The sequence below is a fragment of the Phyllobates terribilis genome, unplaced genomic scaffold (genome assembly GCF_046119375.1).
Source record: "Phyllobates terribilis strain yellow unplaced genomic scaffold, ASM4611937v1 Scaffold_2__4_contigs__length_985480577, whole genome shotgun sequence".
Lineage (NCBI taxonomy): Eukaryota > Metazoa > Chordata > Amphibia > Anura > Dendrobatidae > Phyllobates > Phyllobates terribilis.
In genome coordinates, this window is record NW_027362762.1 from 616693071 (window position 1) to 616719439 (window position 26369).

The 26369-nt window shown below is 43.0% G+C and overlaps 1 protein-coding gene across 3 annotated transcripts in view; it reads right to left on the bottom strand.

Moving 5' to 3' along the window:
* The window catches only part of MYO19 (myosin XIX), a 264615-nt gene that overhangs the window by 168824 nt on the left and 69422 nt on the right, over positions 1–26369 (bottom strand). For all 3 annotated transcript variants that reach the window (XM_073666532.1, XM_073666533.1, XM_073666534.1), the window contains 2 exons: positions 22525–22594; positions 12593–12695 (listed from right to left, as the gene is read on the bottom strand). In XM_073666532.1, the coding sequence (XP_073522633.1) occupies positions 12593–12695; positions 22525–22594 (173 nt within the window). The remainder of the gene's footprint in view (positions 1–12592; positions 12696–22524; positions 22595–26369) is intronic.

Below are 26369 nucleotides of genomic sequence, written 5' to 3' on the forward strand. Positions count from 1 at the left end.
TCAGATACACAGTGCTGCCCTTGACATAGATTAGGCAACTTGGTTTCAGCTGTAGCACAAAGATTCGAGTCAAACACTCGATCCATAGCGGTGATGAAGTAAACCAAGTAATTTAGGAGGTCACAATTCTTTTCCAAACAAGGTGAGACCCATGCAAGAGCCTCATCAGGCAGGAGATTAATGATGATCATAACCTTTTTACCTATCACTGGTAAACTGAGAAGGTTGCATCTGGAAATAGATACGACATTGGCTAAGGAATCCAGGGTAATGAGGACGATCCCCACTGAACTTTGCGTGCAGTGGCATGCGTGCATTTGAATCTGGGCCTGAGTTGCGCAAATCAAGAAGTTGCCTCTGCAACTCAATCATTTCTTTTTGCTGACTCAACATCTGTGTTTGCAACTTAGAATTTTTTTCTTGGTATGTGGCACCAAAATTCTGAAGTTCAGAAAATTGTTGTCTCAGAGTGCCTGCAACAGACTCCATATTGTGCACGAGATTATTCTGTTAGGAACTGACCTGGGTTGGAGTAGTGGTATTGCAACCACTAGGGGCAGGACCGCCACGTAGTGTAGTCAGGAATAGCCAAAGGTCGGTACACGGGAGCAGCAGTATAGTTTTGGATAAGACAAAAAGGTGAAAGGAGAGCTTGACTAAGGGCTGGCAGCTCAATAATCTCGCAATGAAGGAGGTGCCAGAGCAGGTGTATATAGGGTGTTCAATCAGGAAATCACAAGATGAAGCCAAATTAGGAACAACACAGGGTGGAGCCACTCAGGAACAACACAAGTATTAGTATCTGAGTTAGCAAGGAACTGTCTAAGGAGCTGAATAGCTCAGAGGGAAGAGCTGCCTCCTGGTGCACAAAAGCTGCTGGGTTCGAGTCCTGACAATAAGTGTCTTTTCATCTTATTCATCGTGACTTCTGACACTGAGTTGTTCTGTTCCTTGTACAGATAGATGTCCTTGAGCGGCTGGAGATCAACGCATGGAGCTGATGGTTCTGGAAGCGCCACGCCTTCAGATAGATCAAAACAGTGAACTGACAGATGTCTGTGATAGCCTTTTTTTCCTCATTTGTCAGCATGAACTGACTCCTGAACATCCACATTTTCAATGCATGGATGGCCTCTGCCTTCCATCTGGCTCTGCGCAGTCCAGCTGGAGCGCTGAATTCCTCTAGATGGTACACCACCAAGGAAAATGATTGTTAACTCCAATAATTCTCGGTATTCTTCGCGGGATTGGTACTGAAGCAGTTGCATCTTCGCAAAGTCTATGATTTCAGCTGCAATGTGGAAAACTGCTGTTGGCATGATCTGATCTGATAGTGCTGTCTGAAAGGTAGTCAAGTGAATGATATGGCAGTTGTTCTTGAACCTGCTTAAGATCATTTTTTCTGGACCTTTCGAAGGACCAAGGCAATGAACAACCACTGCTTCCAGCAATATTTCTAGAATATGATGGCGGTATGCAAACCACAGCATGTCTATGCCAAGCTTCTGCTCTAGAAGTTTGCAGGCGCTGTTCCTGAAACCCGTGTTGACAGATGTGATATCAAACACATGCACTTCACATTGTCAGTGACATTCCATGTCAGTGCTGCAGCATAAGCAGCATTAGCACAAGCTTCACCTGATCCTTTGGCAAGCTTTGGAACTCCAAGCAACTGATCAATAACTCCAGATACCAGAATGGGAAGACGATCTACAGTTTTCCTGCCGCTGATGTCTTCTAAGAGCTTTCCATCCTAGTGAATTGTTAAAGGTACAGTTGGCTGAAACTCCGGTTTCAGGTTTAGAGCTATTGTCTGATTGCATTTTATTCTTTCTTTATGAACTGATGAACGATTTACATAGAAATCTGCAGGATCATGGCCAAGGTGCCGAATGGTTTGTGGAGAATTAATGCTGCATTTCTGTCACTAACTTTGACCACGTCAAGGCTTGCTGACAGTTTGTCATTTACTACACTGACTCTTCCTCTTTTGGCTCGTTTTGCTGACAGCAGTACCTCTGATGTTTCATCGTCTTCCATATCTGTATCTACTTCATCAGATAATGACTGCAGCACCACCTTTTCCTCTCTAGCACTTCTTTCTTGTCTCTCTTTCTCAATTATTTTCTTGTAATTTGTCTTTCTTCAAAATGTCTTTGTTTTTTCTCAAACTTTTTGTCAACACCTCCAATTTTTCCATGGCACCCAGTTTGTCTCTCAACTAGCAAAAACTCCTTGTCTTCAGGTATTCTTGTCATGTCCATAGCTAAAGTTTTCTAAACCTGTGTTCCATTCTTCCTCCTTCATCTTCAGACTATCCAAATGTTTAGTTTTGTTTTCTTTGTTTTTCTTCAGCTTGTCATATTCTTTGAAGAGACCTTCCACTTTTTCAACCACGTTTTTTCAGTCTTGTGGAGATGCCTGCCTTTGCTCAAGAACATCATTAGCTGTTAAACTAGCTGCATCACAAACTGTTTAGTCATTTTCTTGTAATAGTAGAACAGTGACATAACCTCTCATAGGTCAGGACTGATTGGCAGAGCAAGCTGGAGAAGGAGGGTGTTATTAAGATCAGGCTATATTCACCAAAATTTGCGCTATTCTGCCACAACCAGATTTTTTAGAAGAGGTGCAAATGGGATTCGGCCATAGCAGAAACACAGAAAGTTTGACGGTTGGTAAAATCCCTAAATCTGTGTGTATCTGGCTGAATTTTTTTCTGCATTTTTAGTTTACATACAGAAATAGAATCAAGGGGTGCCTACTGAAGAAAACACATTTTCGAAAGCAAGGACCACCCTAGTTTTAGGGCTTTCTTCATTTCTCCATTGAAGAGTTGAAAGATCTAACTTATTCTCACTATTCTCAACCCCTTCCTGACCAGGCGATTTTCTATTCTTGTGCTTTCGTTTTTTCTCCCCTTATTCCAAGAGCCATAACTTTTTTCTTTGTCTGTCGACAGAGCCGTGTGAGGGCTTTTTTTTTTGCGGGATGAGGTGTACTTTTGAATTAAATCATCCAATTTATCATGTTATGTACTGGAAAGCAGGAAAAAAAATCCAAGTGTGGCTAAATAGCAAAAAAAGCTCAATTCAGCAATTCTTTTTTATTTTTTTATTTACAGCTTTCATTTTACAGTAAAAATGACCGGGCAATATGATTCACCAGGTCAGTACGATTATGCAGATAGCAAACATGTATAGTTTTTATCTTAACCCCTTTCTGGCCCAAGGCGTATTAATACGTATCTGTGCCCTGGGCCTTATGGGCCTGATACGTATTAATATGCCCTGGCGATATCGCCCGCACACAAGCGGTGCGGGCGCGATTGCCGCAGGGTGTCAGCTGATAGTACCGGGTGTCAGCTGTGACTATGTGCAGGGAGCGGTCCCCCACCGCTCCCGGCACATAAACCCCCGTAATGCTGCGATCGAAATCGATCGCAGCATTCCGGTGGCAAGAGGAGGTAAGCGTTATACTTACCTTCTCTACCGGCGTCCAGTGGCGTCTGAATCCGGTCCCGGATGTTGCCATGGTGACCCAACATCATCATGACAACATCCGGGACACCAGGAGGCAGGAAGTTCCTTTGGTCATGCGCAATGCATGACCAAAGCAACTTCTCCCTGTGCAGCTCTGACAGGCTGCATAGCATAGGGAGCTGCTGCTCTCTATGCCATGCAGCCGATCAAGCTGCAAAAAGTGAAAGTTCCATAGTGGGACAATGTGAACAAGTAATAAAAATGTCAGAAAGTGAAAAAAAAAAAAAAAAAAAAGAAAAATATATTGTACCCATCAATAAATAATCTTATGAAAAAAAACAAAAAAACAATAAAAGTACACATATTTGGTATCTCCGCGTCCGGAACGACCTGACCTATAAAATTGTCCTGCTAGTTAACACGATAAAAAAAATAAATAAAAAATGTCGAGAAGGGCTACAGGAACATTCTTCGCACAGATGAAACCAAGATCAACCTCTACCAGAATGATGGAAAGAGAAAAGTATGGGGAAGGCGTGGTACAGCTCATGATCCAAAGCATACCACATCATCTGTAAAACACGGCGGAGGCAGTGTGATGGCTTGGGCATGCATGGCTGCCAGTGGCACTGGGTCACTAGTGTTTATTGATGATGTGACACAGGACAGAAGCAACCGAATGAATTCTGATGTATTCAGAGCCATACTGTGTGCTCAGATCCAGCCAAATGCAGCCAAACTGATTGGTCGTCGTTTCATACTACAGATGCACAATGACCCAAAACATTGTCCATCTGTAGTATGGACAAAAACTACAGATGGACAAAAAAACGTTCCTGTAGCCCTTCTCGACATTGTTACAGACTGTGGTTCCGTGACCCACAAAATGGGAGGGGTCAAAAACTAGTCACATCCTACAATTTTCGATTGTGATTTTCCTCTGTTTTGGGATTTGTGGAGCAAGAGGTACTGCCTGGTAGCTCGGCTGACAACCAGGTTACAGTGATGCCATGGCCGACGAGTTGCCACTGTCTGTACGGGTTGACAATAAGGATGTGGAAGGATCCTCTAAAGTCAATATCCCTGAGCAGAAGGTGTCTAGAAAAAAATTTTTGGAACCACCCAAACTCAGGGACTTGGGTCAAGAAAATACTCGAGGAAAAGTAAGGGTTGCTTCCCTAGAGCTGGAACTATTTCATGAAAATCTGTGCTCTAGGACGCAAACAGCGCTCCTTCCCTTCCGAGTCTCGCCATGTGGCTAAGCAATACTATTCAGCCACACATGGGGTATTGCCACGTTCAGCAGAAATTGTGTCACAATTGTTGTTGCCACTTTTACCCATTTTCCCGTGTGAAATGTAAAATATTGGGCTAAAACAAAATGTTTGTGGTAAAAATGTAATTATTTTAAATTCATTGCCCAATGGTATAAAATTCTGTGACACATCCGTGGTGTCAACATGATCACTGCACCCTTAGATGAATTCATTCATAAATGTAATTTGTAAAATGGGGTCACTTATGGGGTTCTGCTGTTCTGGCACCTCAGGAGCTCTTCCAGGGGGTCATGGCACCCTCAAAACATAACAGTAAATGTGCCTGAAAACTATTTCCCAATCACATGTAGAGTATTGGTGCACTCAGAAGAAATTGCACAACAAATTGTACTGTCCATTTTCATCTATTCCCTTTTGAAAATTAAAAACTTGAGGCCAAAGAAAAAATTTTAGTGGAAAAAATTATCATTTTCCTCCGACTCAGCCCAATGTCATACGAGTCTGTGAATTGCCTGAGGGTTAAAAATGTTCACTACACCCCTAGATGAATTCCTTAAAGGGGTTGTATCCCCCCGGGACCCCAAAGACTTTTTGTAAATACCTTCCGTTGCAGATAATGCCTGTGAGCGGCGCTATCACTGGCCGCTCACTGGCATCACGTGACCCCCTGGCTGCAGCCTGCTCTGACATCTGCTGATGTCACAACATGTGCTGGCAGCAGCCTGGGGTCTTTTTCTTCCTGGTTCCACGGTGGATGCCAGGCTGTGGGCGGGGTTATCCCCCCGCGTCACGCCTCACTTGAGCGGCCACCTATAGCGCCGCTCACAGGCATTATCTGCAACGGAAGGTATTTACAAAAAGTCTTCGGGGCCCCGGGGGGATACATTGGGGGGGAGTAATCTAAAGTAGTGCACAACTTCTTTAAGAGGTGTAGTTTCCAAAATAGGTTCACTTGTGGGGGGGTTCTTCTGTTTGGTTTGTCAGGGGCTGGTCAGATGTGACATTGGCTTCGCAATCTATTCCAGACAAAATGGCATTCCAAAATACCACCTGTCACATGACTAAATGACATCATGGCAGATCCTTAAACACCACCGCGACCGATACAACAGACCGGACGCAGCGGAGAAAACACCAGGGGCCATCGGAAGGTAAGTATAATCTTTATTTTTTTTACCATTCTTATTCTTTTTTTTTTAACTATCACTTGGTCACACTATATAAATCCATGCCGGATGCATGGATTTATATAGTGTGACCAAGTAGTCAAGCACTTTTCCAAGTGATGCTAAAATCGCTTGGAAAAGAGCTTGATAACCCGCATGCAGAAATGCATGCAAAAACGCTTGACAAACGCTTCTACCTGGCAGGAAAAATGCATGTACAATCCGCATGCGTTTTTCCTGCCAGGGAGAAGCGGAAAAAATATGCAGCATTTCTGCATCGTGGGCACATAGCCTTAAGTCCAGAACCGTCATGAAACAACCCAGAAACAAAATTTTCACAGCTGTCTTTATTGTTTCCATTTTGAAAGTCGGAATTTTTAGAAATTTGTTCAGTCTCTTCAAGTTTATAATAGTCCTGAAAAATTTGCCTGGTTTCCTCCCCCAAAACAACGGGGAGTAAAATTCTTCCCCTCTTTCTTGAAGGGGGACTTCCTGTAGTACGGCATTTATTACCAGACCTAAAACTTCCTGCTTTAGGAATACCTGCTCTATGTTCGAGAATCGTAGGGGAGTCACTATGTAGTTTGGTTTTGGGACAGAAAGAAACTCTAATCTTAGACCTGCCCCTATCAGATGTAAAATCCACGTACTGTTGGAAATCTTTTTCCCAGGCCGGGAGAAACAGGGATAATCTTCCCCCCACCTGGAGAAAAGCCTCATTGCGAAGGCTTTCTGTCGTCACGGGAAGGGTTATTGAACATGAAACCCCTGTTCCGCTGTTTCTTGTCTTCCCACCTATCCTGGTTTTTAGGGGGCTTCCTTCGAATGAATTTATTTCTCCGAAAAGATGATTTATAGGAACGGATAGAGGAGATATGAAATCGTTTTTTATTATCCCCTGCCTTATCAAGTATATTGTCTAGGGTCGACCCAAACAAAAACTTCCCCTCACAGGGAATAGAGCAGAGTCTGGACTTTGCCTGAAGGTCTCCTGGCCAACATTTGAGCCAAAGGGCTCGACGAGTGGCGTTGGAGAAAGCTGCCAACTTGGCCGCCAATCTAACTGAGTCGGCGGATGCATCGGCCAAGAAAGCAGCCGCCCCCCGGAATTAAGGGAATGGTGTCTAGAATTTTTTCCCTAGACACTTTATTCTGAAGTTGAGTTTCCAACTGACCCAACCAGACCATCATAGACCTAGCGGTGCAATTTGAGGCAACTGCGGGCTTTAGACCCCCCCCTGCAGCTTCCCAGGATCCTTTTAGGAAAGTGTAAGATTTTTTATCTAAAAGGGTCTTTTAATATTCCCATATCTTCAAAGAGAAGGTCAAATTTTTTGGACGCTTTAGCAATGACTACGTCTAGCTTCGGGGCTTTCTCCCAGAATGAACAGACTGGACCATCGAAAGGATACTTTCTTTTTGGAATAGATATACTTTTCCTCCCAGGTCTTCTCCATTCCCTTTTAATTAGAGTGAATCTTGTCATTAAGAGGAAAAAACCTACGCTTTTTCTGATCCAGCCCGCCAAACATTATGTCCTGAACGGTTTTCTCTGGCTTAGGGTCAACTAGTAGTGGATCTAACCGCCTTAACCAGGCTATCAGTTTCTTCTACAGGGAAACAATTACGACCTCTGCCTTCCTTTTGGGATGAGAAGGAGGAATCTGAGGAATCTGCATCAGATTGTTCCCCTTCTGGAGTATCAGACCCAGATTCCGGGGATAAATCTCTAGACCTCCTAGTTTTTTTTTGCCTACCCCATAAGGACTTAAAGGTACTTTCCACCTCTGACTTAATTATTGATCGCAGTACAGAGGCAAATCTAGGTTTTTTTTTCCACAGAGTGTCTGCTGTATCCATGAATTGCAAAGCCTCTTCACCCACGTAACAGGTAATTCTTCACTGCAGAGCGCACAGCTTTTATGCATGGTCTTGCTAGCACTTTTCCCATCTAAAAATGAGAGGGAAAGGGGCTAATTACAATATGAGGTTTCACGGAGATCACTTACCAATCCGATGCAAACAGGGGTACTGGTTTAGGAGGAGGGATCACATCCGCCATGGACTTCCCTCTGCTGGATGGGGACTTGATCACGGTGGAATCAGAGGCTGTGCAGGCGTGATCGCCGCTGGGTGTCAGCTGATTCTGACAGCTGACACCCGGCACTCAGTGCCAGGAGTGGTGCCCGCAATACTCCCGGCACTTTGACCCCCTAAATGCTGCGATCGCTGCATTTAGCGAGTGAGCAGAGGGACAAAAGCCCCTCTACTCTTGGACTGGAGACCCCGCAACGTCATTGCAGGATCCCGATGTCATCATGATGACATCCAGGTCACCAGGCACTAGCAAGGTAGTTTGACCATGCGCAGTGCAGTATCGGCAGGGCTGACAGGTTATAGGGTATAGCAGTGATCCTGCACTGCTATACCTTATAACTGCGATCAGACTGCAGAAAGTGAAAGTCTCATAGTGGGACTAAGTAAAAAAATGAAAAAATAGTTAAAAAAGCTGTTATAATATATATATATATATATATATATATATATATATATATATATATATATATATATATATATATATATATATATTACCCATAAATAATTCTTATTATGAAAAAAAAACAAAAACAATAAAATAACACATATTTGTTATCACCGCGTCCAGAACGACCTGACCTATAAACCTATCCCACTAGTTAAGCCTTTTAGTCAACACGGTAAAAAAAAGTAAATAAAAAAACAAGCAAAAAAACAGTGCTTTATCATCATACTGCAGAAAACAAGCCAAGCCGCCATACAGCTCCATAAGCCGAAAAATAAAAAAGTTATAGCTCTCAGAATAAAGCGATGCAAAAAAAATTCTTCTACAAAATAGATTTTATTGTGTAAAAGCACCAAAACATAAAAAATCTATATAAATGTAGTATCAATGTAAACGTACTGACCAGAAAAATAAAGCTGCCTTATCAATTTTACCACACGCGGAACGGCATAAAGCAAAAAAACAACTCCTGAATTGTTGGTGTTTGTTTATTCTGCCTCCCAAAAATCGGAATAGAAAGCGATCAAAAAAGTAATGTGCCCGAAAATGGTACCAATAAAAACGTCAACTTGTCCCGCAAAAAAACAAGCCCTTACATGAATCTGTCGGCCGAAATATGGAAAAATTATAGCTCTCAAAATATGGTGATGCAAAAACTAGTCAAAAAAAAAGTTTTTAAGTGTGTCACAGCTGCCAAACATAAAAACCCAATATAAATCTGGTATTTGGTGATCCCACGGTGTCAGTCTTTTTGTTAGGCGTGCATAAAAGTGCCGTCGGCCACAGTTTTGTGAACCTCTGAAAAAAAGGACACCGCTAAACAGAGGCCAGACGGAGTCCAGAGTAAGGCTGGTTTCACATGTCCTGATATTTCTGGTACCGGAAAAGTCAGTACCGGAGATATCTGTGTCCGTGTGTCCATGTGCACCTGTGTGGAAACTGTGTGCCGCATCAGGAGCACACGTACCGGTGCCTGGGAATCAGCGTGCAAGTAGCGCTGTATGCTATCCTCATCATTGTCCTTTGCTCTAGCTGATTGCAGAGCCGACAGGGGACAATGTTGAGAGTAGTATTCTGCTCCAGCTGTGTCCTGGTGTAAAAATAAGATTAAAATAAAAAAAATCCTTATACTCACCTGTCCGAAGATGTCTCCTGGTGTAACCCATCTGACCGCTCATGCCAAGGAGCTGGGGAGAATGAGGAGCAGGCCCAGGAGTTGAGCTCAGAGAGCGGTATCCTGTCACTCACTTGAGTGAGGATTCTGCTCTTCTAGCATTTAGGGAATCTGCATACTATTCTAGGAAAATAGTGCTCCATCGTGTGGCTACTGCACAGCCACAAATGGGATATTTCTACATTCAGCAAAAACTCTGTTACAAATTTTGGTGCCATTTTTACCCATTTTCCAGTGTGAAAATTAAAAATCTGGGGCCAAAACAAAACTTGGTAAAAATGTAATTATTCTTTCTTCACCGCCCAATGGTGTAAAACTCTGTAAAGCACATGTGGTGTCAACATGCTCACTGCACCCCTAGATGAATTCATTGAGAGGTGTAGTTTGTAAAATGGGGACTCTTGTTGGGGGGGGGGGTTCTGCTGTTCTGGCACCTTAGGGGCTCTGCCAATGTGAAAAGGCACCATCAAACCAGCCCAACAAAATAACATAATATAAACTCCAACATGGCGCTTCTTCTCCTCTGAGCTTTACACTCTGCCTCAAAAGTAGTTTTCAACAACATATGGGGTATAGGCGTGCTCAGGACAAATTGCACAACAAATTTTGGGGTCCACTTTCTCTTGTTACCCTTGTGAAAAATATTTTCTTTGGGCTAAAATAACATTTTTGTGAAAAAAATGTGATTTTTTTTTTACTTTCACAAGTCAACGTTATAATTTTCTGTGAAGCACCTGAGGGTTCAAGGTGCTCACCACACATATACAAATTCATTGGGGGTCTAGTTTCCAAAAGGGGGCACTTGTTGGGCAATTCCACTGTTTAGGCACATCAGGGGCTCTCCAAACGCGACATGACGCCCGCAGACTATTCCGTCACTCCTTCCCTTCCGAGCCCTGACGTGCACCCAAACAGTAGTTTTCGCCCACATGTAAGGTATCAGCTTACTCAGGAGAAATTGCTCAACAACTTTTGGGGTCCAATTTCTCCTGTTACCTTGTGAAAATAAAAAAATTGGGGCTAAAAGGTAATTTTTGTGGAAAAAAAGTGAGCCATGCCATGCGCCCAAATAGTGGTTTTCCCCCACATATGGGGTTATTGGCGTGCTCAGAAGAAATTGCACAACACATATTGGGGTCCATTTTTTCCTCTTACCCTTGTGAAAATAAAAAAAAATTCGGTCTAAAGTAAAAATTTTGTGAAAAAAAAGTTAAAATGTTCATTGTTTTCTTCCACATTCCAAAAAATCCTGTGAAGCACCTGAAGGGTTAATAAACTTCTTGAGGCTATGTGCTCATGATGCAGAAATGCTCTGGATTTTTTCCTGAGCGTTTCAGCATCTCCCTGGCAGAAAAAACGCATGCAGATTGTACATGCGGATTGTACATGCGTTTTTCCTGCCAGGGACATGCGGATGTGAAGCGTTCTTTACATTCATTTCCGCATGCGGGTTAACAAGCGCTTTCCAAGCGATTTTAGCATCACTTGGAAAGTGCTTGACAACTTGGTCACACTATATAAATCCATGCAAACAGCATGGATTTATAGTGTGACCTTAAAGAATGGTAAAAAACAAAAAAATAAATCTATACTTACCTTCTGATGGCCCTCGCAGTCTTTATTCGCTCCGTCCTGGTTTGCCGGCAGCTTGCAATACACTGCGCAGGTCAGTGCAGGTCCTTCAGTCCACCGCGATCTGCCGGCAAGCGAAGACAAGCGCACCACGGGCCATCAGAAGGTAAATATAATATTTATTTTATTCTTTTTTTTTTACAGGTTCTATGGTACCTGGGTCCAGAGGAGAGTCTCCTCTCCTCTAGACCTGGGTACCATCCGCACATTGAAACGCTTGGATTCCGCATGTACAGACCCAGTGATGCGGAATCCAAGCCATCCAATGCAAGTCAATGGCGGCGAAAATGCAGCGCTTCCGCAAAATAATTGGTAGTGCTGCATTTTTTTCCGCAATGATATCCCGCAGTGGAAATTTCCACAGCATGTGCACAGCACATACGGATTATCATTGGGGAACATGGCAGGCCTTCTACCATGCGTTTTTTAAGAATTTCTGCAGCGTTTTTGCCACTGCGGAAACGCTTAAAAAACGCATTGTGGGCACACAGCCTAAGTGTGGTTTTGAGCACCTTGAGGGGTGCAGTTTTTAGAATGGTGTCACTTTTGGGTATTTTTTGTCAAAAATGCCCCTTAAAGTCACTTTAAATGTGATGTGGTCCCTAAAAAAATGGTTTTGTAAATTTTGTTGGAAAAATGAGAAATCGCTGGTCAACTTTTAATCCTTCTAACTCTCTAACAAGAAAAAATGTGATCCTAAAATTGTGCTGATGTAAAGTAGACATGTGGGAAATGTTATTTATTAAGTATTTTGTGTGACATAACTCTCTGATTTAAGGTCACGAAAATTCAAAGTTTGAAAATTGCAAAATTTTCAAAATTTTAACCAAATTTCTGATTTTTTCACAAATAAACGCAAGTGATATCTAATAAATTTTAACACTATCATGAAGTACAATATGTCACGAAAAAACATTCTCAGAATAAGTGGGATCAGTTGAAGCGTTACAGAGTTATTACATAAAGTGACACTGGTCAGAATTGTAAAAATTGGCCTAGTCATTAACGTGCAATCAGCCTTTGGGTGTAAAGGGGTTAAAAGCAGTGACCTGACCATTCTATAGGTGTTTTAAGGTCTGAAGACATTCTATTCTTTATAATACAAGTCAATGGAAAAGTTCAAAGGATGCCTGAAAGACACCAGTAAAAAAGACCCTACAGAAGCGCTGGAGATAAAGCAGGCTGTCGAAAATGTTGAAAAAAAATGCTACGGAAATGAACAAAAAAAAGTCACGTGCATTTACCTTAATATTTCTTTCTAAGCTTGTTTTAAGATCAAACCAACCTTACAATCTTAAAAAAAAAACGAATTCACAAACCTGATAGAAGATATGAAAGTTCCTTTCTGAAACGTTTTGATGCGCTATACGTGTACTCTCTAGAAGGTAGGTCTGGATACTGGCACCAGTAATTTGTTGGAGGCTTAAAAAAATAAATAAATAGCAGATTATTTCCCGTTGTACAGGATATTTAGTGATATGAAAACATCTGAAGTAACTTTAGAGCAAGAAAATGGCTCATACAAGATCAGACCTTTAAGGAGAAGTTGTCAGCTTGAAAATGCTGTACAATCCAGGGGCAGCATGTCATAGAGCATGGAAAGCTAAGCAGTGATAATCTATTTGCTGGAAAAGATTTAGGATTGCATCTTGTTTTTCCCACTTAAATCCCTGCTCATTTTGAGCTTAGCAGCCAGTGGGTGACAGCCTTCCGTGTACGCACACTTACACAGAAAATGCTGTCAGTCACTGATTAGGGCCGCCCTATTGACTGCTATGAGGCAGGGATTAAATAAATAAAGTACACGTTATCCTGAACCTTTGCTACAAAACTTGACATCACTCCGCTCAGCCTTTTGGGTTGAGTCACATGCTGCCTATAGATTGCACAGCATTTCCAAGCAGACAGGTTCCATTAATAATTCACTGTTACACCTGCACTAACAAATGGTTCAGAGCAGACTAGATCAACAACTGCAATATAAATATGGAAGATCTTTACTGCTGCGCGAGAAGCCGGAATCAGCACATTATTTAGCTCAAGCAACTCCCAAAATATATTTAGGTTTCTGTTTGATTTCTGACAATTTAAAAAAAGTGAAAGTTTTAGGCTATATTCACACGCAGCATACATCTGCATTTTTTCTGCAGGTGTCTGTCCCAAAATATGCAATAACATCTTCTATGATTATTGAGTTTTGCTATGTTTCTTTTACACATTATCCACTTTATTTGATACACTTTTTGTACATTTTTGTAGTACAGAAAAGACTTAATTCTCCACTTATAAAAACAACTGCTTTTTTACATGCATTTTTAGGCTCCCTAGAGAAAAAAAACTACAGAATTTAATAGCGTCTCATAGGCATGAGTTTTCATGAAATCACATCCCCTTTGCTTCGGACAGTTAAATGCAGCAGATTTGCTGCACAATAAAAAAGCAGCTAACACTAGTTAGGAGCATGGCCTTAAACCTTAAATCAGGTAAATCTCATTCATACTCAATAAACATACCTTCGTTCCCAATGAGCCTTGCTATTGTCAAAAAAATCACAGTATATGGTGCTATTACATTTACACATGCAGCCACAGCTAATAATATATGGAGCAACACTTGCAAAATAATGTTTTCTTTGTGCATCTCCAAATGAATCTGGTGCATCTTTGGCGGTACATGCTGCAGGCATTACAATCGTCACCTCCTATGAGCAGGCATACATTTGTGTAACAATTTGCACAATTTTCTAGAGCAAGTATTAAAAAAATATATATATATATATATATATATATCAACCAGACTGATGGCGAACCCATCCTTTCTGCTTAGCCATGCCCATTTTTAGGTGTTACATGGCAACTTTGTCAACTACACAGATCGCATGGCCAAAGATCACAGAATGCTGTTGTAGCGTAATGCAAGTGAATGGAGTCGCCTAGCAAGCCACAAGGTGGGGCAATAAGCAAGCTGCAGAAGGACAACTGGATCCAACTTGATGTCGCGGCACCTTGTAAGCCACAAGGAGTCCCTATTCACTTGCTTTATGTGGTGATTAGTGTTGAGCATTCCGATACTGAAATATCGGGTATCGGCCGATATTCGCGGTATCGGAATTCCGATACTTAATTCCGATACTTTTACAATATCGAATACCGGAATCGGAAGTTCCCATAATGCCTGCGCTCTGCAGTGTCTCTGAAGGATGACAAGCTGGATGGCAGCGCTCAGCTGCGATCCAGCCTGTCATCAGAATGCCATCCCAGCGTGGGAGAATTCTCCTGATTGTTTAAAAGCCGGCGGGCGGTAAAAAGCCGCCGGCTTTTAAACAATCACACAGCCCCATACTGCTTCCCCGCAGCCTCCCACTCCGATCCTCCGCTCCCCTCGCCACCTCCCATCCCGATCGTAAGTTAGGACCGGGTGGGGAGCGCAGCACCAAGGAGCGGGGAGCGAAGGACCCGGGCGGGGAAGCAGGCAGTGAAAAAACTTCACCGCCGGCTTTCCCGTTCTGTGCTGCGCTTTCCCGCCGGTTATTTCAAATGAACAGCTGAGGTATCAGGTGATGCCGATCAGCTGTTCATTTGAAGTCGCCGCGGTGCCCTCGGAGGGTTCATGTGAGTTCATGCTTCACTGCATTGCATGAACTCACATGAACTTTCCCACGGTCGCACAGGTCAGCCTCACCTCCCAGACCGGTCATGATTGGTGTGTGTGGGTGTCTGTGCGGGTGTGCGCGGTGTGTGGGGTGTCTGTGCGGTGTCTGCGGGTGTGTGCGGTGTCTGTGCGGTGTCTGCGAGTGTGTGCGGTGTCTGTGCGATGTCTGCGCGTGTGTGCGGTGTCTGTGCGATGTCTGCGGGTGTGTGCGTGCAGGCAGACATAGGCCGATGTGACACTACTACTCCCATCGGCCTATGTCTGTCCCCCGTCCACTCGTGCCAGCAGGATCAGCTCAATGGGAGCAGTAGTTCCCATCAGCCTGATCCTGCTATTTAAATTGCCCTACTGTGTCCCCAATAAATTTTAAATACATGTCATTGGTGGCCAGTGGTTACCTACAATAAATTAGTTCATACATTACCTGTCCCCGCCGATCGCCACCTAAAATAAAGTAAAAAATAAAAAACTACACCTATACTCACCTAGACACCTAATTCCCCGAAGCCTTCGATCTCCTGTAATAAAATATAAAATTATAAACCACAACCTTATCCTTACCCCTCCGTAGTAGTCCACGAGTGTCCCACGATGATCTCCAGTTTAGAGCAGCCACATAGAATGTGACCGCTCTGAACCGCTGCCGCCGCTAGAATGATGGGGCCGTAAAGCAGCCCCGTCATTGCATAAGTGGGTTCGCCGGAGTTCAGGCAGCGCTGCTCCGGTTAGCTCCTTTACGGCCCTGCTGTATCGTGAGAAATTCCCACGGTACAGCAGTGCCGTAAAGGAGGTCTCCGGAGCTGCGCTGCCTGAATGCACTCCGGTGACCTCAGTCAGTGGCTCCCGCTGCCGGGAGCGGACGTGTTCCCGGCAGTGTGAGCTTACAACAGCCATGCACAGCTGTCACAATCTCCAGATGTGACAGCTGTGCATGGGAGATCAGCGCAGGAACGTGGACAGTTAACTGTAGTGTGTTTTTTATTTTTAACACTTTGTAGGTTAGTAATGGGGGTGTCTTATAGACGCCCATCATTACTAACCTGGGCTTCATGGCAGCTGGCGCTGACATGAACCCCAGCCCCATTACCCCCTGCCACCGCACCAGGGCAGCGTGGAAGAGCGAGGCTAAGTGCCAGAATTGGCACATCCTATGGATGCGCCATTTCTGGGGCGGCTGACGGCTGGTGTTTCTAGCCTGGGAGGGGGCCAATATTCATGGCACCCTTCCTGGGCTATTAATATCAGCCCCCAGCTGTCTGCCTAGCCTTTGCTAGCTATTAAAATAGGGGGGACCCCACGTCATTTTTTTGGGGGGGTCCCCCATTTTAATAGCTAGTAAAGGCTAGGTATTCAGCTGGGGGCTGATATTAGTAGTCTGGGAAGCTCCGTGGGTATTACCCCCTTCCCAGGCTTCAAACATCTGCCCCAGCCGTCTGCTTAACACTAGGACTACTGGACTCGTGACCCCGACTAGAACTACTGAAAGGAGTCATTTTGACTCCTTGCTTGTTTTCGTTTATTTTTAGAGTTTCATTTGTGGTTATTTATTAATAATTATATTTTTTGTAATGTATTATTATTGTGAGATCCAACAGTAATGCTTTTGATTGTTTTTTTTCTGCTTTTCTTATTTTTCTACAGAAAATAACAATAATTATAATAGACGTTTTTCAAACATTTTTTTTTATTCAAGTGCACACATATAAACAACAACTGAAGAACAAAAAGCAGAGAAAATGTAGGTGGAGGAGCATAAAAATGAAAATATGGCGCAGAATTCACCTTCTAAACATTTGGTGTTTCGCATTTTAGGCATTGCCTTTGATTTATGGCAGTACATTGCCCACACAAAGACTTACCACAAGTCTTACAATTTACGACAGATCTATTTTTCTTGCACTTTTCTTTGATCTGGCAAAATTTTGTTTGAACCATCACTTCTGAGCATGTAGAAACTTGGGACGTGGAACCCTTTTCCCTATCTGTGACATAAGGACCACTCAACTCTCTCACAAGCGTTTGCAAAAATGCCTTGCGTGACATTTTTTGGTGGGTAATCTCCTTGAATATTATCCATGCATTTATACCCGCAAAGTCTAAGGCATTTTCAAATGCATGAACAGGCCATCTCCTTGTGCATGTTCGTGTGGTATATTTTCGTGCCATCTGATCCACTACATCTACTCCATATTTTGTTTCATTGTAAAACTTTACCGTTTCTGGAGTTTTTTTAGCGGAATCAGACGCAACAACAACATCTGGATGTATGGAACTCAAAATGACAACATTTTTGTTGGGCTTTCCTTGATATACTGTAAGTGTAAAATTGTCTTCATTTCTAAACACTTTAGTGTTGTACAATTCCTCTTTCATGGATTTTATTTCTTTAGGCACTTCTCGCCTTATCTTGTTCAGTGTTCCCACGATGGTTGTTCCTTTGCTTTTTAGCTGTTTAGCTAATTTTACTGAAGTAAAATAATTATCGGTTGTAACCTTGCGACCTTTTTTCAAAAACGGGTCCAATAACTTCATTACCACATGGTCAGCTAAACGGTCCTCAGCACGGCGTGTGTCATCTTTGCCTAGAAAAGGGAAGCCATTTGCCAGATATTTGCTCCTCTTATCAACAGCTAGCCAATATTTGTGGCCATATTTATCTGGTTTGGAAGGCATGTACTGCGTGAATGGACACCTAGTTTTGCTTGGGAAAAGTTGCTCATCCACCGTTATGTATGGGCCAGGTTTGTAACACGCAATACAATTTTCAATAAACCTGTCCCACACAGTAGAAAATAGAGCAAACTTGTCCGTTTTCAGTCTCTCCGATCGAGTAGATTTCTCATCAAATCTGAGAAACCTCATAATTTCAACAAAGCGGTCCCTAGACATTGTCGCTTTGCAAAACGGTATTCCCCAGTCATTACACCAAATACTGCTAATCGAGTGACGGTTCGTGCCAGATATTCCACGAGCATAGAATATCGCAATGAATGCATCTAGCTCCTCATCAGATAGAGTAAACTGTAAATTATTGTTCCTGCATGCTTCTGCAAGCGTACAGTTCTTTATATGTGTCAATACACATTACACAGTAATACAAGCAGGTAAAACACAAGGAAAATGTGAAAAGTTGACATGTAAATTGAACTACATCTATATGAACATCAGGGTAAATAAGACAGAGTGAAAAAATTATGCACAAAACTTTATAGCAACATTTAGTGACAAAAGGACCTCAAAATATAGTAGGGAGTCAAAATGACTCCCTTCAGTAGTTCTTGGTAAATTTTGAAAAAAACGCGCAAATTTTTCACCAAAATTATTTATTCTCACAAAATCTTTTTTCACATCATATTTGAGGAAAAGTCACCGAGTTTCAAGCCGGAATTCTGAAAAATGTAGTCACAGAAGAGAAATAAAAAACGAAAGGAGTCAAAATGACTCCATCAGTAGTTCTAGTGTTAACCTCCGCTAGAGACTAAAATTATGGGGCATCCCACGCCAATTTTTTTTTTAAATAAATCCTTTATTTTAACACTAAATGACATTTGAGGAGTTAATAAAGATGCAGTCCCTAAATTATTATTTATTTTTTAATTAATTTTTCCCAAAAATTTTGACGTGGGCTTTGCCATATTTTTGTATGCCAGCCAGGTACAGCATCCAGCTTCTATGAACGCGCCATTTTCTGGGGTGGCTGCGGACTGCAATTTGCAGTGGGGGGGGGGCCCAGAAAGCTTGGGTCTCCCTGCGCTGCAGATTCCATCCCCCAGCTGCCTAGTTGTACCTGGCTGGACACAAAAATAGGGAGAAGCCCCACGTATTTTTTTTTTTTTAATTATTTCATGAAATATTTTTTTTAAAAAAGGGCTTCCCGATATTGTTGTGTCCGGCCAGGTACAAATAGGCAGCTGGTGGTTGGGGGCAGCCCGTTCCTGCCTGCTGTACCTGGCTGGACACAAATATAGTGCGAAGCCCCACGTCAATTTTTTTTTAATTATTTCAGGAAATTCATGAAATAATTAAAAAAAAATTGACGTGGGGCTTCGCACTATATTTGTGTCCAGCCAGGTACAGCAGGCAGGAACGGACTGCCCCCAACCACCAGTTGCCTATTTGTACCTGGCCGGACACAACAATATAGGGAAGCCCTTTTTTTCTTAATTATTTCATGAATTTCATGAAATATTTAAAAAAAAAAATACGTGGAGCTTCACCCTATTTTTGTGTCCAGCCAGGTACAACTAGGCAGCTGGGGGCTGGAATCTGCAGCACAGGGAGGCCCAAGCTTTCTGGGCCCCACCCGCTGCAAATTGCAGTCCGCAGCCGCCCCGGAAAATGGCGCGTTCATAGAAGCGCCATCTTCTGGCGCTGTACCCAACTCATCCAGGGCCCTGGTGCGGTGGCTCACTGGGTAATAAAGGGGTTAAGGCCAGCTTGGCATTATCAGCTGGCCCTAAGCCCGAAATTCATGACCACCATGAATTTCTAGTAAAGTATTTAAAAAAAACACAACACCCAGAATAAAGTCCTTTAATTGAAATAAAGACACAATTCTTTATTGTTCTAAATTAAACTATACTTACCATCACGCCCATTCCAGCTGAAGCCAACGATCTCCTGAAATAAAAGAAAAATAATAAACCAACCTCATCCTTACCTTCCCATGGATCCCACGACAGCTTCAGCTCTGCTACATCGAGATGACAGGCTGGACCGCAGCAGAACGCTGCCATCCAGCCTGTCATCCCGCAGACACTGAGAAGCGCAGACACTGAGAAGCGCAGGCATGCTTGCGCTCCTCAGTGTCTCTCTGTGACGTCATCCAGATGAGCCGAGTTCATGTCCAATGAACTCAGCTCACCTCATGCACGTCACTGACAGCGTGGGAAAATTCTCCTGCACTCAGCGCTTCAGCGTGAGAATTCTCCCACGCTGTCAGTGACGTGCATGAGGTGAGCTGAGTTCATTGGACATGACCTCACCTCATGCACGTCACTGACAGCATGGGAAAATTCTCACGCTGAAGCGCTGAGTGCAGGAGAATTCTCCCACGCTGTCAGTGACGTGCATGAGGTGAGCTGAGTTCATTGTCGGCTCATCTGGATGCCGTCACAGAGAGACACTGAGGAGCGCAAGCATGCCTGCTCTTCTCAGTGTCCGCGGGATGACAGGCTGGATGGCAGCGTTCTGCTGCGGTCCAGCCTGTCATCTCGATGTAGCAGAGCTGAAGCTGTCCTGGGAACCATGGAAAGGTAAGGATGAGGTTGCTTTATTATTTTTCTTTTATTGCAGGAGATCGTTGGCTTCAGCTGGAATGGGCGTGACGGTAAGTACGGTTTAATTTAGAACAATAAAGAATTGTGTGTTTATTTCAATTAAATGACTTTATTCTGGGTGTTTGTGTTTTTTTTTTTAACTTTGACTATGGGGTTAGTAATGGGGGTGTCTTATAGACGCCTCTCCATTACTAACCTGGGCTTGATGTCAGCTGGTATTATAAGCTGACATCAACCCCAACCCTATTACCCCACTGCCACCGCTACAGGGCAGTGGGAAGAGCGAGGCTAAGTGCCAGAATTGGCACATCCTATGGATGCGCCATTTCTGGGGCGGCTGACGGCTGGTGTTTCTAGCCTGGGAGGGGGCCAATATTCATGGCTCCCTTCCTGGGCTATTAATATCAGCCCCCAGCTGTCTGCCTAACCTTTGCTAGCTATTAAATTAGGGGGGACCCCACGTCATTTTTTGGGGGGGGTCCCCCATTTTAATAGCTAGTAAAGGCTAAGTATTCCGCTGGGGGCTGATATTAGCAGCCTGGGAAGCTCCGTGGGTATTACCCCCTTCCCAGGCTTCAAACATCTGCCCCAGCGGTCTGCTTAACCTCCGCTAGAGACTAAAATTAAGGGGAACCCCACGCCAATTTTTTTTTTAATAAATCCTTTATTTTAACACTAAATGACAAGTACAGTAAGCAACACTGTCACTGTACTTCATATATATGTGACTGACATGTTTCTATCTATCTAATCTATGTATGATTCTCTATTCCTTCTATTCTAAATTGTCGGGTACAGATGCTGAATTGCCGGCCGGCTTTCTTAAAGAGACGGTGCATTAAAACACTATTATTTTTTTAAATAAATCCTTTACACTAAATGACAAGTACAGTAATCAACACTGTCACTGTACTTCATATATATGTGACTGACATGTTTCTATCTATCTAATTTATGTATGATTCTCTATTCCTTCTATTCTAAATTGTCGGGTACAGATGCTGAATTGCCGGCCGGCTTTCTTAAAGAGACGGTGCATTAAAACACTATTATTTTTTTAAATAAATCCTTTACACTAAATGACAAGTACAGTAAGCAACACTGTCACTGTACTTCATATATATGTGACTGACATGTTTCTATCTATCTAATCTATGTGTGAAGCTCTATTCTGTCTGTTATAAATTGTCGGGTACCGCTGCTGAATTGCCGGCCGGCTTTTTTAAAGAGACGGTGCATGAAAACACTAATATTTTTTTTAATAAATCCTTTGCACTAAATGACAAGTACATTAAGCAACACTGTCACTGTACTTCATATATATGTGACTGACATGTTTCTATCTATCTAATCTATGTGTGAAGCTCTATTCTTTCTGTTGTAAATTGTCGGGTACCGGTGTATGCGCTTTTCGCGTAATACATTCTACATTATTCTTAGTTGTTTTACTTCATGTAGAATTAACCTACAAGGAAAGAAAGGGTTTATTTTCATTCCGATATTTCTGTCCCATTGACTAGCATTGGTTTCCGGTATCGGAATCGGCGATATCCGATACTTTTTGGGTATCGGTTCGATCCAATCCGATACGATATTTCCTGATATCGGAAGGTATCGCTCAACACTAGTGGTGATGTAAGAACAGCAGACAGCAATCTTTGGCCGAGCGACGTGTGTCATGGCCAGCAGTGCTGTGCAGTCCCAACCTTAAAGGGGTTGTCCCAGGAGTAAAGTATATTTTAATGAATAGATCTTGAAATAAGTTCCACAATTGGATGTGATAAAAATGTTTTTCCTATGCTGATATACTCTTATACATGTGCCTCTGCTGTGTACTGTGTGATTGCTGTGTCTGATCGTACCACATCTGGCCAGGGGAGAAAGCATAAGCCACTTATGATAATACAGACGGCACAGCAAGGGCTCGCAGCTGCTGCTTTCTGAGTTAACTATGTGAACAAATGCTTAATTTTTGAAACATATGCTTTATGCTGTTTTGAAGGCCAAGTATTGATGTGATTTTAGATTTCTCTTTTGTTCATTCACTATTTTGCTAATTGATCAAAAATAAACCAAATAACATTTATTTTTTAATGCGGTTTCCAATTCGCAAAAGTGTATATATAAATATGTGCAAACGTTTTAGGCAGGTGTGGAAAAAAATGCTTTAAAACAAAAAAAATAGAGCAATAAATAAATGACAATATAAAAAAAAAAACTCCAAAATGATAATTTCTCTAGTCTTAAATGGATTAAAAGCATATACAATGATAATTATATACCGTAAGTTTTATATATTATGCAAAGAGAAGTTGAATTACCTATTCAACTGAAGCTGAATATATTTTCCAAACCGGCTGCTGTTATTGTTCCTTAAGGTGCAGGCATTACCTAGACAAAAAAAAACACAAGAGGAAATTAAAACTGGTGAACTTTCCATTACGTCAAGAAATCCATCTTTAACTCAGGATCATGATAACACAGTCTTACCCTATGTATGTGCTAGTAGCAGGGCATAAGAGCTGTTTGCAGTGGCTCTATTAACTCCTTACATGCTGTGGTCAAGAGTGAACGTGACATGTAAGGAGTTTGACAGAGGGAGATCACTCTGCCTGTCACGCCATTCGCTCCCTGCAATGTGTGAGGAGCTATGTGTTATTGCCATAGCAAGCAGAGCCCAAACACTGGCCTTCAGACAACCTGAAAAGTCGTGCCGGAGGAGCAAGCTGGATAATGCACTGCACTACATACATGTCACCCCCTGGGAGATATCAGACCTCTACTATGGGCATACAGGGTATAGAAAAGTAAATCGATACATACCTGTATGGCCCATAGTAAAGGTCTGATTGCAAGGAAATGTAGTTTTATAAAATCGCTTTTCACATGCTTGGCGTCCGCCAGACGCCAAAAAATCCCCGCATATCTATTTAGTAAGCCCAGAAATCCCCGCCTATCATAAACTTTATGTTTTTTACAAGTTTATGCTCATAAACTTGTAAAAAAACTCATGAAAGAATAAAGTTATGTTGAAACCAAGCACACCATTGTTTTTCTTATGATATTATCAACAAATTTGATGTGTCACATGACCCTCTTCCCATTGAAAAAAATAAAGTTGGATCCAAAATGGCCGCCGTGGTCACCACCCATCTGGAAAAGTTTTCCCCCTCCCATATACTAATGTGCCACAAACAGGAAGTTGATATCACCAACCATTCCCATTTAATTTAGGTGTATCCATATAAATGGCCCACCCTGTAGTGACAGTTAGCTAGATGCCAGTGGACGTAACCATGGATATCTAAGGTCCTGCAATGCCTGCACATAAGGAAAGAGACATTGGGAATCAGAAAAACTATACTACATTTCTAATTATAGGTATTTGCTAATATTGTTAATGTTATATCTACTACATATTGGGACAGGATCTTGGAGATGGGAATACCCCTTTAACAAACAGTGGACCCTTGACAATGTGTCAGCATTGCCATGCAATTTTCCCGGCCTATGCTCTACATGGAAGCTAAAATCTTGAAGGGCTAGGAACCACCTGGTCACTTGGACATTGTTCCCTTTCTTCTCGCTCATCCAACACCCACTTGATGGCCAAACATTCCTTCTTCACTATGGAGTAATTCTTCTCACAAGATGTCAGCTTCCGGCTTAAATACATTATGGGGTGCTCTTCCCCGTTCATCTCTTGTGATAGAACAGAACCCAGCACAGTATCTGATGCATCCGTTTGGACCACAAACTCTTTAGAGAAATCTGGTGCTAACACTGGCTGTTTACACAGGGCTTGTTTTAGTTATTGGACGGCAGTCTCAGCTTCTGGAGACCACTTAGCCATAGCCGATTTTGTCCCTTTAAGGAGGTCTGTCAAAAGGGACGCTATCATGGCGAAGTTCGGGATGAACCGGAAGTAATGGCCCACGATGCCCAGGAAGGCTCTGACCTGCTTTTTTTTTAGAGAGGTTGTGGCCAACGCTGGATTGCTTCAACTTTATTTATTTGGGGCTTTATCACGCTTCTGCCTACGACATAGCCCAAATATTTGGTTTCCCTCATGCCCATGGCACATTTCTTCGGGTTGATGGAACACCCCACCTTCCACAGAGCATCGAATATCGCTTGGACTTTACTCAGATGGCTTCTCCAATCCTGGCTGTAGATCACGATATCATCCAGATAGGCTGCTGCGTACTTCTTGTGGGGAGCTAGGATCCGGTCCATGGCTCTCTGGAAGGTAGCTGGGGCTCCTTGCAACCCAAATGACATCCTTGTGTATTGGAAACATCCATCTGGCATTCAGAAGGCAGTCTTCTCCTTGGCATCTTGGGACATGGGTATTTACCAATATCCTTTCATGAGGTCAAGGATTGTAATGTACCAGGCCGGTCCTAACATATCAATCAGTTCGTCTACCCTGGGCATTGGGTAGGTGTCGAACTTCGAGACCTCGTTAAGTTTCCTACAGTCATTGCAGAACCGCCATTCTCCATCTGGTTTCGGCACTAAGACTATGGGACTGGACCAGCCACTCTTGGACTCTTCAATGACTCCTAGATCCAGCATGCGCTTAACCTCCTTATAGATTACCTCTCAGTGGGCTTCAGGAATCTGGTATGGCTTCAAATTTACTCGGACATGAGGCTCTGTAAGCACCTCATGCTCTATGATCTGAGTACACCCTTGCAGATCCAAGAACAGGTCCCTGTTCCACTGTAGCAACTCGTGGCACTGTTGCTTTTGGGCACGTGACAGCGACTCTGCCACCTTGACCTCTCCCATATTGGCTTCCGACTTCGCCACCAAACACGGAGCTTCCACGGGCTCCCTATCTCGCCATGGCTTAATCAGGTTGACGTGGTACACCTGGTAGGGTTTCCTTCTCCCTGGTTGGTGGACTTTATAGTTGACATCACCAACTTTTACCACTACTTCATAGGGGTCCTGCCACTTAGCCAGGAATTTGCTCTCCATTGTATGTACCAGCACCAGTACCCGATCTCCAGGGTTCAAGCATCTCACCCTCGCCGACCTATTGTACACCCTCGACTGTGCCTCTTGTGCTTTGAGGAGGTGTTCTTTTACAATGGGCATCACCTCTGCAATCCTCTATTGCTTTTGGGCCATATGTTTGATCACACTCCTGTAGGGTGTAGACTCCGCCTCCCAGGTCTCCTTGGCTACATCCAGGAGTCCGCGGGGGTGTTGGCCATATAACAGCTCAAACAGAGAGAATTCAGTAGAGACCTGTGAAACTTCTCTAATGGAGAACAGAAGGTACGGCAGTAGACAGTACCAGTTTCTACGACCTTCTTTAACATGGCCTTCAAGGTTTTATTAAACCTCTCCACTAAGCAATCTGTCTGGGGGTGGTAGACTGAGTTGTGTGATCTTCAGGGTCCTGCATAACTCCCTCATCACCCTTGACATAAATGGGGTCCCTTGGTCCGTTAGGATCTCCTTAGGCAACCGGGGAGGTCAGTTGGCAAGTGGGACATGACCTACAATAATTTACAATTTCTTGGTAACAACCGGGCCAATAGAACCTCTGGAGGATCTTTTTCTGGGTTTTCTCTATAACCAGATGAACACCCAACACATGTGTATGGGCCATATCTAACACTTGACGTCTGTACAGCCATGGCACTAGTAACCAGGGATGTGGAGTTGGTGGTGGAGTCGGTGTCCATTTTGATGGAGTCGGAATCGGTATAAAATGGACCGACTCAATCTCCTAAAATATATAATAAATTGGGTACAAGTAGTTCAATGCAGTTTGTGGAGAATATTTTTTTCATAATAATTTGGGAAAGTTATGAAATGTCCTATAAATGTCTGTCCTATTCCTGATCTAAGGGTCTAGACTTTTAGCTGAGATGAATCTGTGCTACAGTAAATTTATCACTTAAACATGAGCCATGTATGAGGGAGTCTGAGTCGGTGTCATGGAAATCGAGGAGTCGGAGTTGGAGTCGGAGGTTTGGCTTACCGACTCCACAGCCCTGTTAGTAACTACTCGATTACCTCCCCTCTGAGCTTGGTGACCCAATATAGTAACTCCCCATTTATGGCAAAGTATGGATATTGGGTGTCAGCCCCCAGTTCTTGAGCAACACCATTAAAAACTGTTACATTATCAAACGCCCCTTTTAGA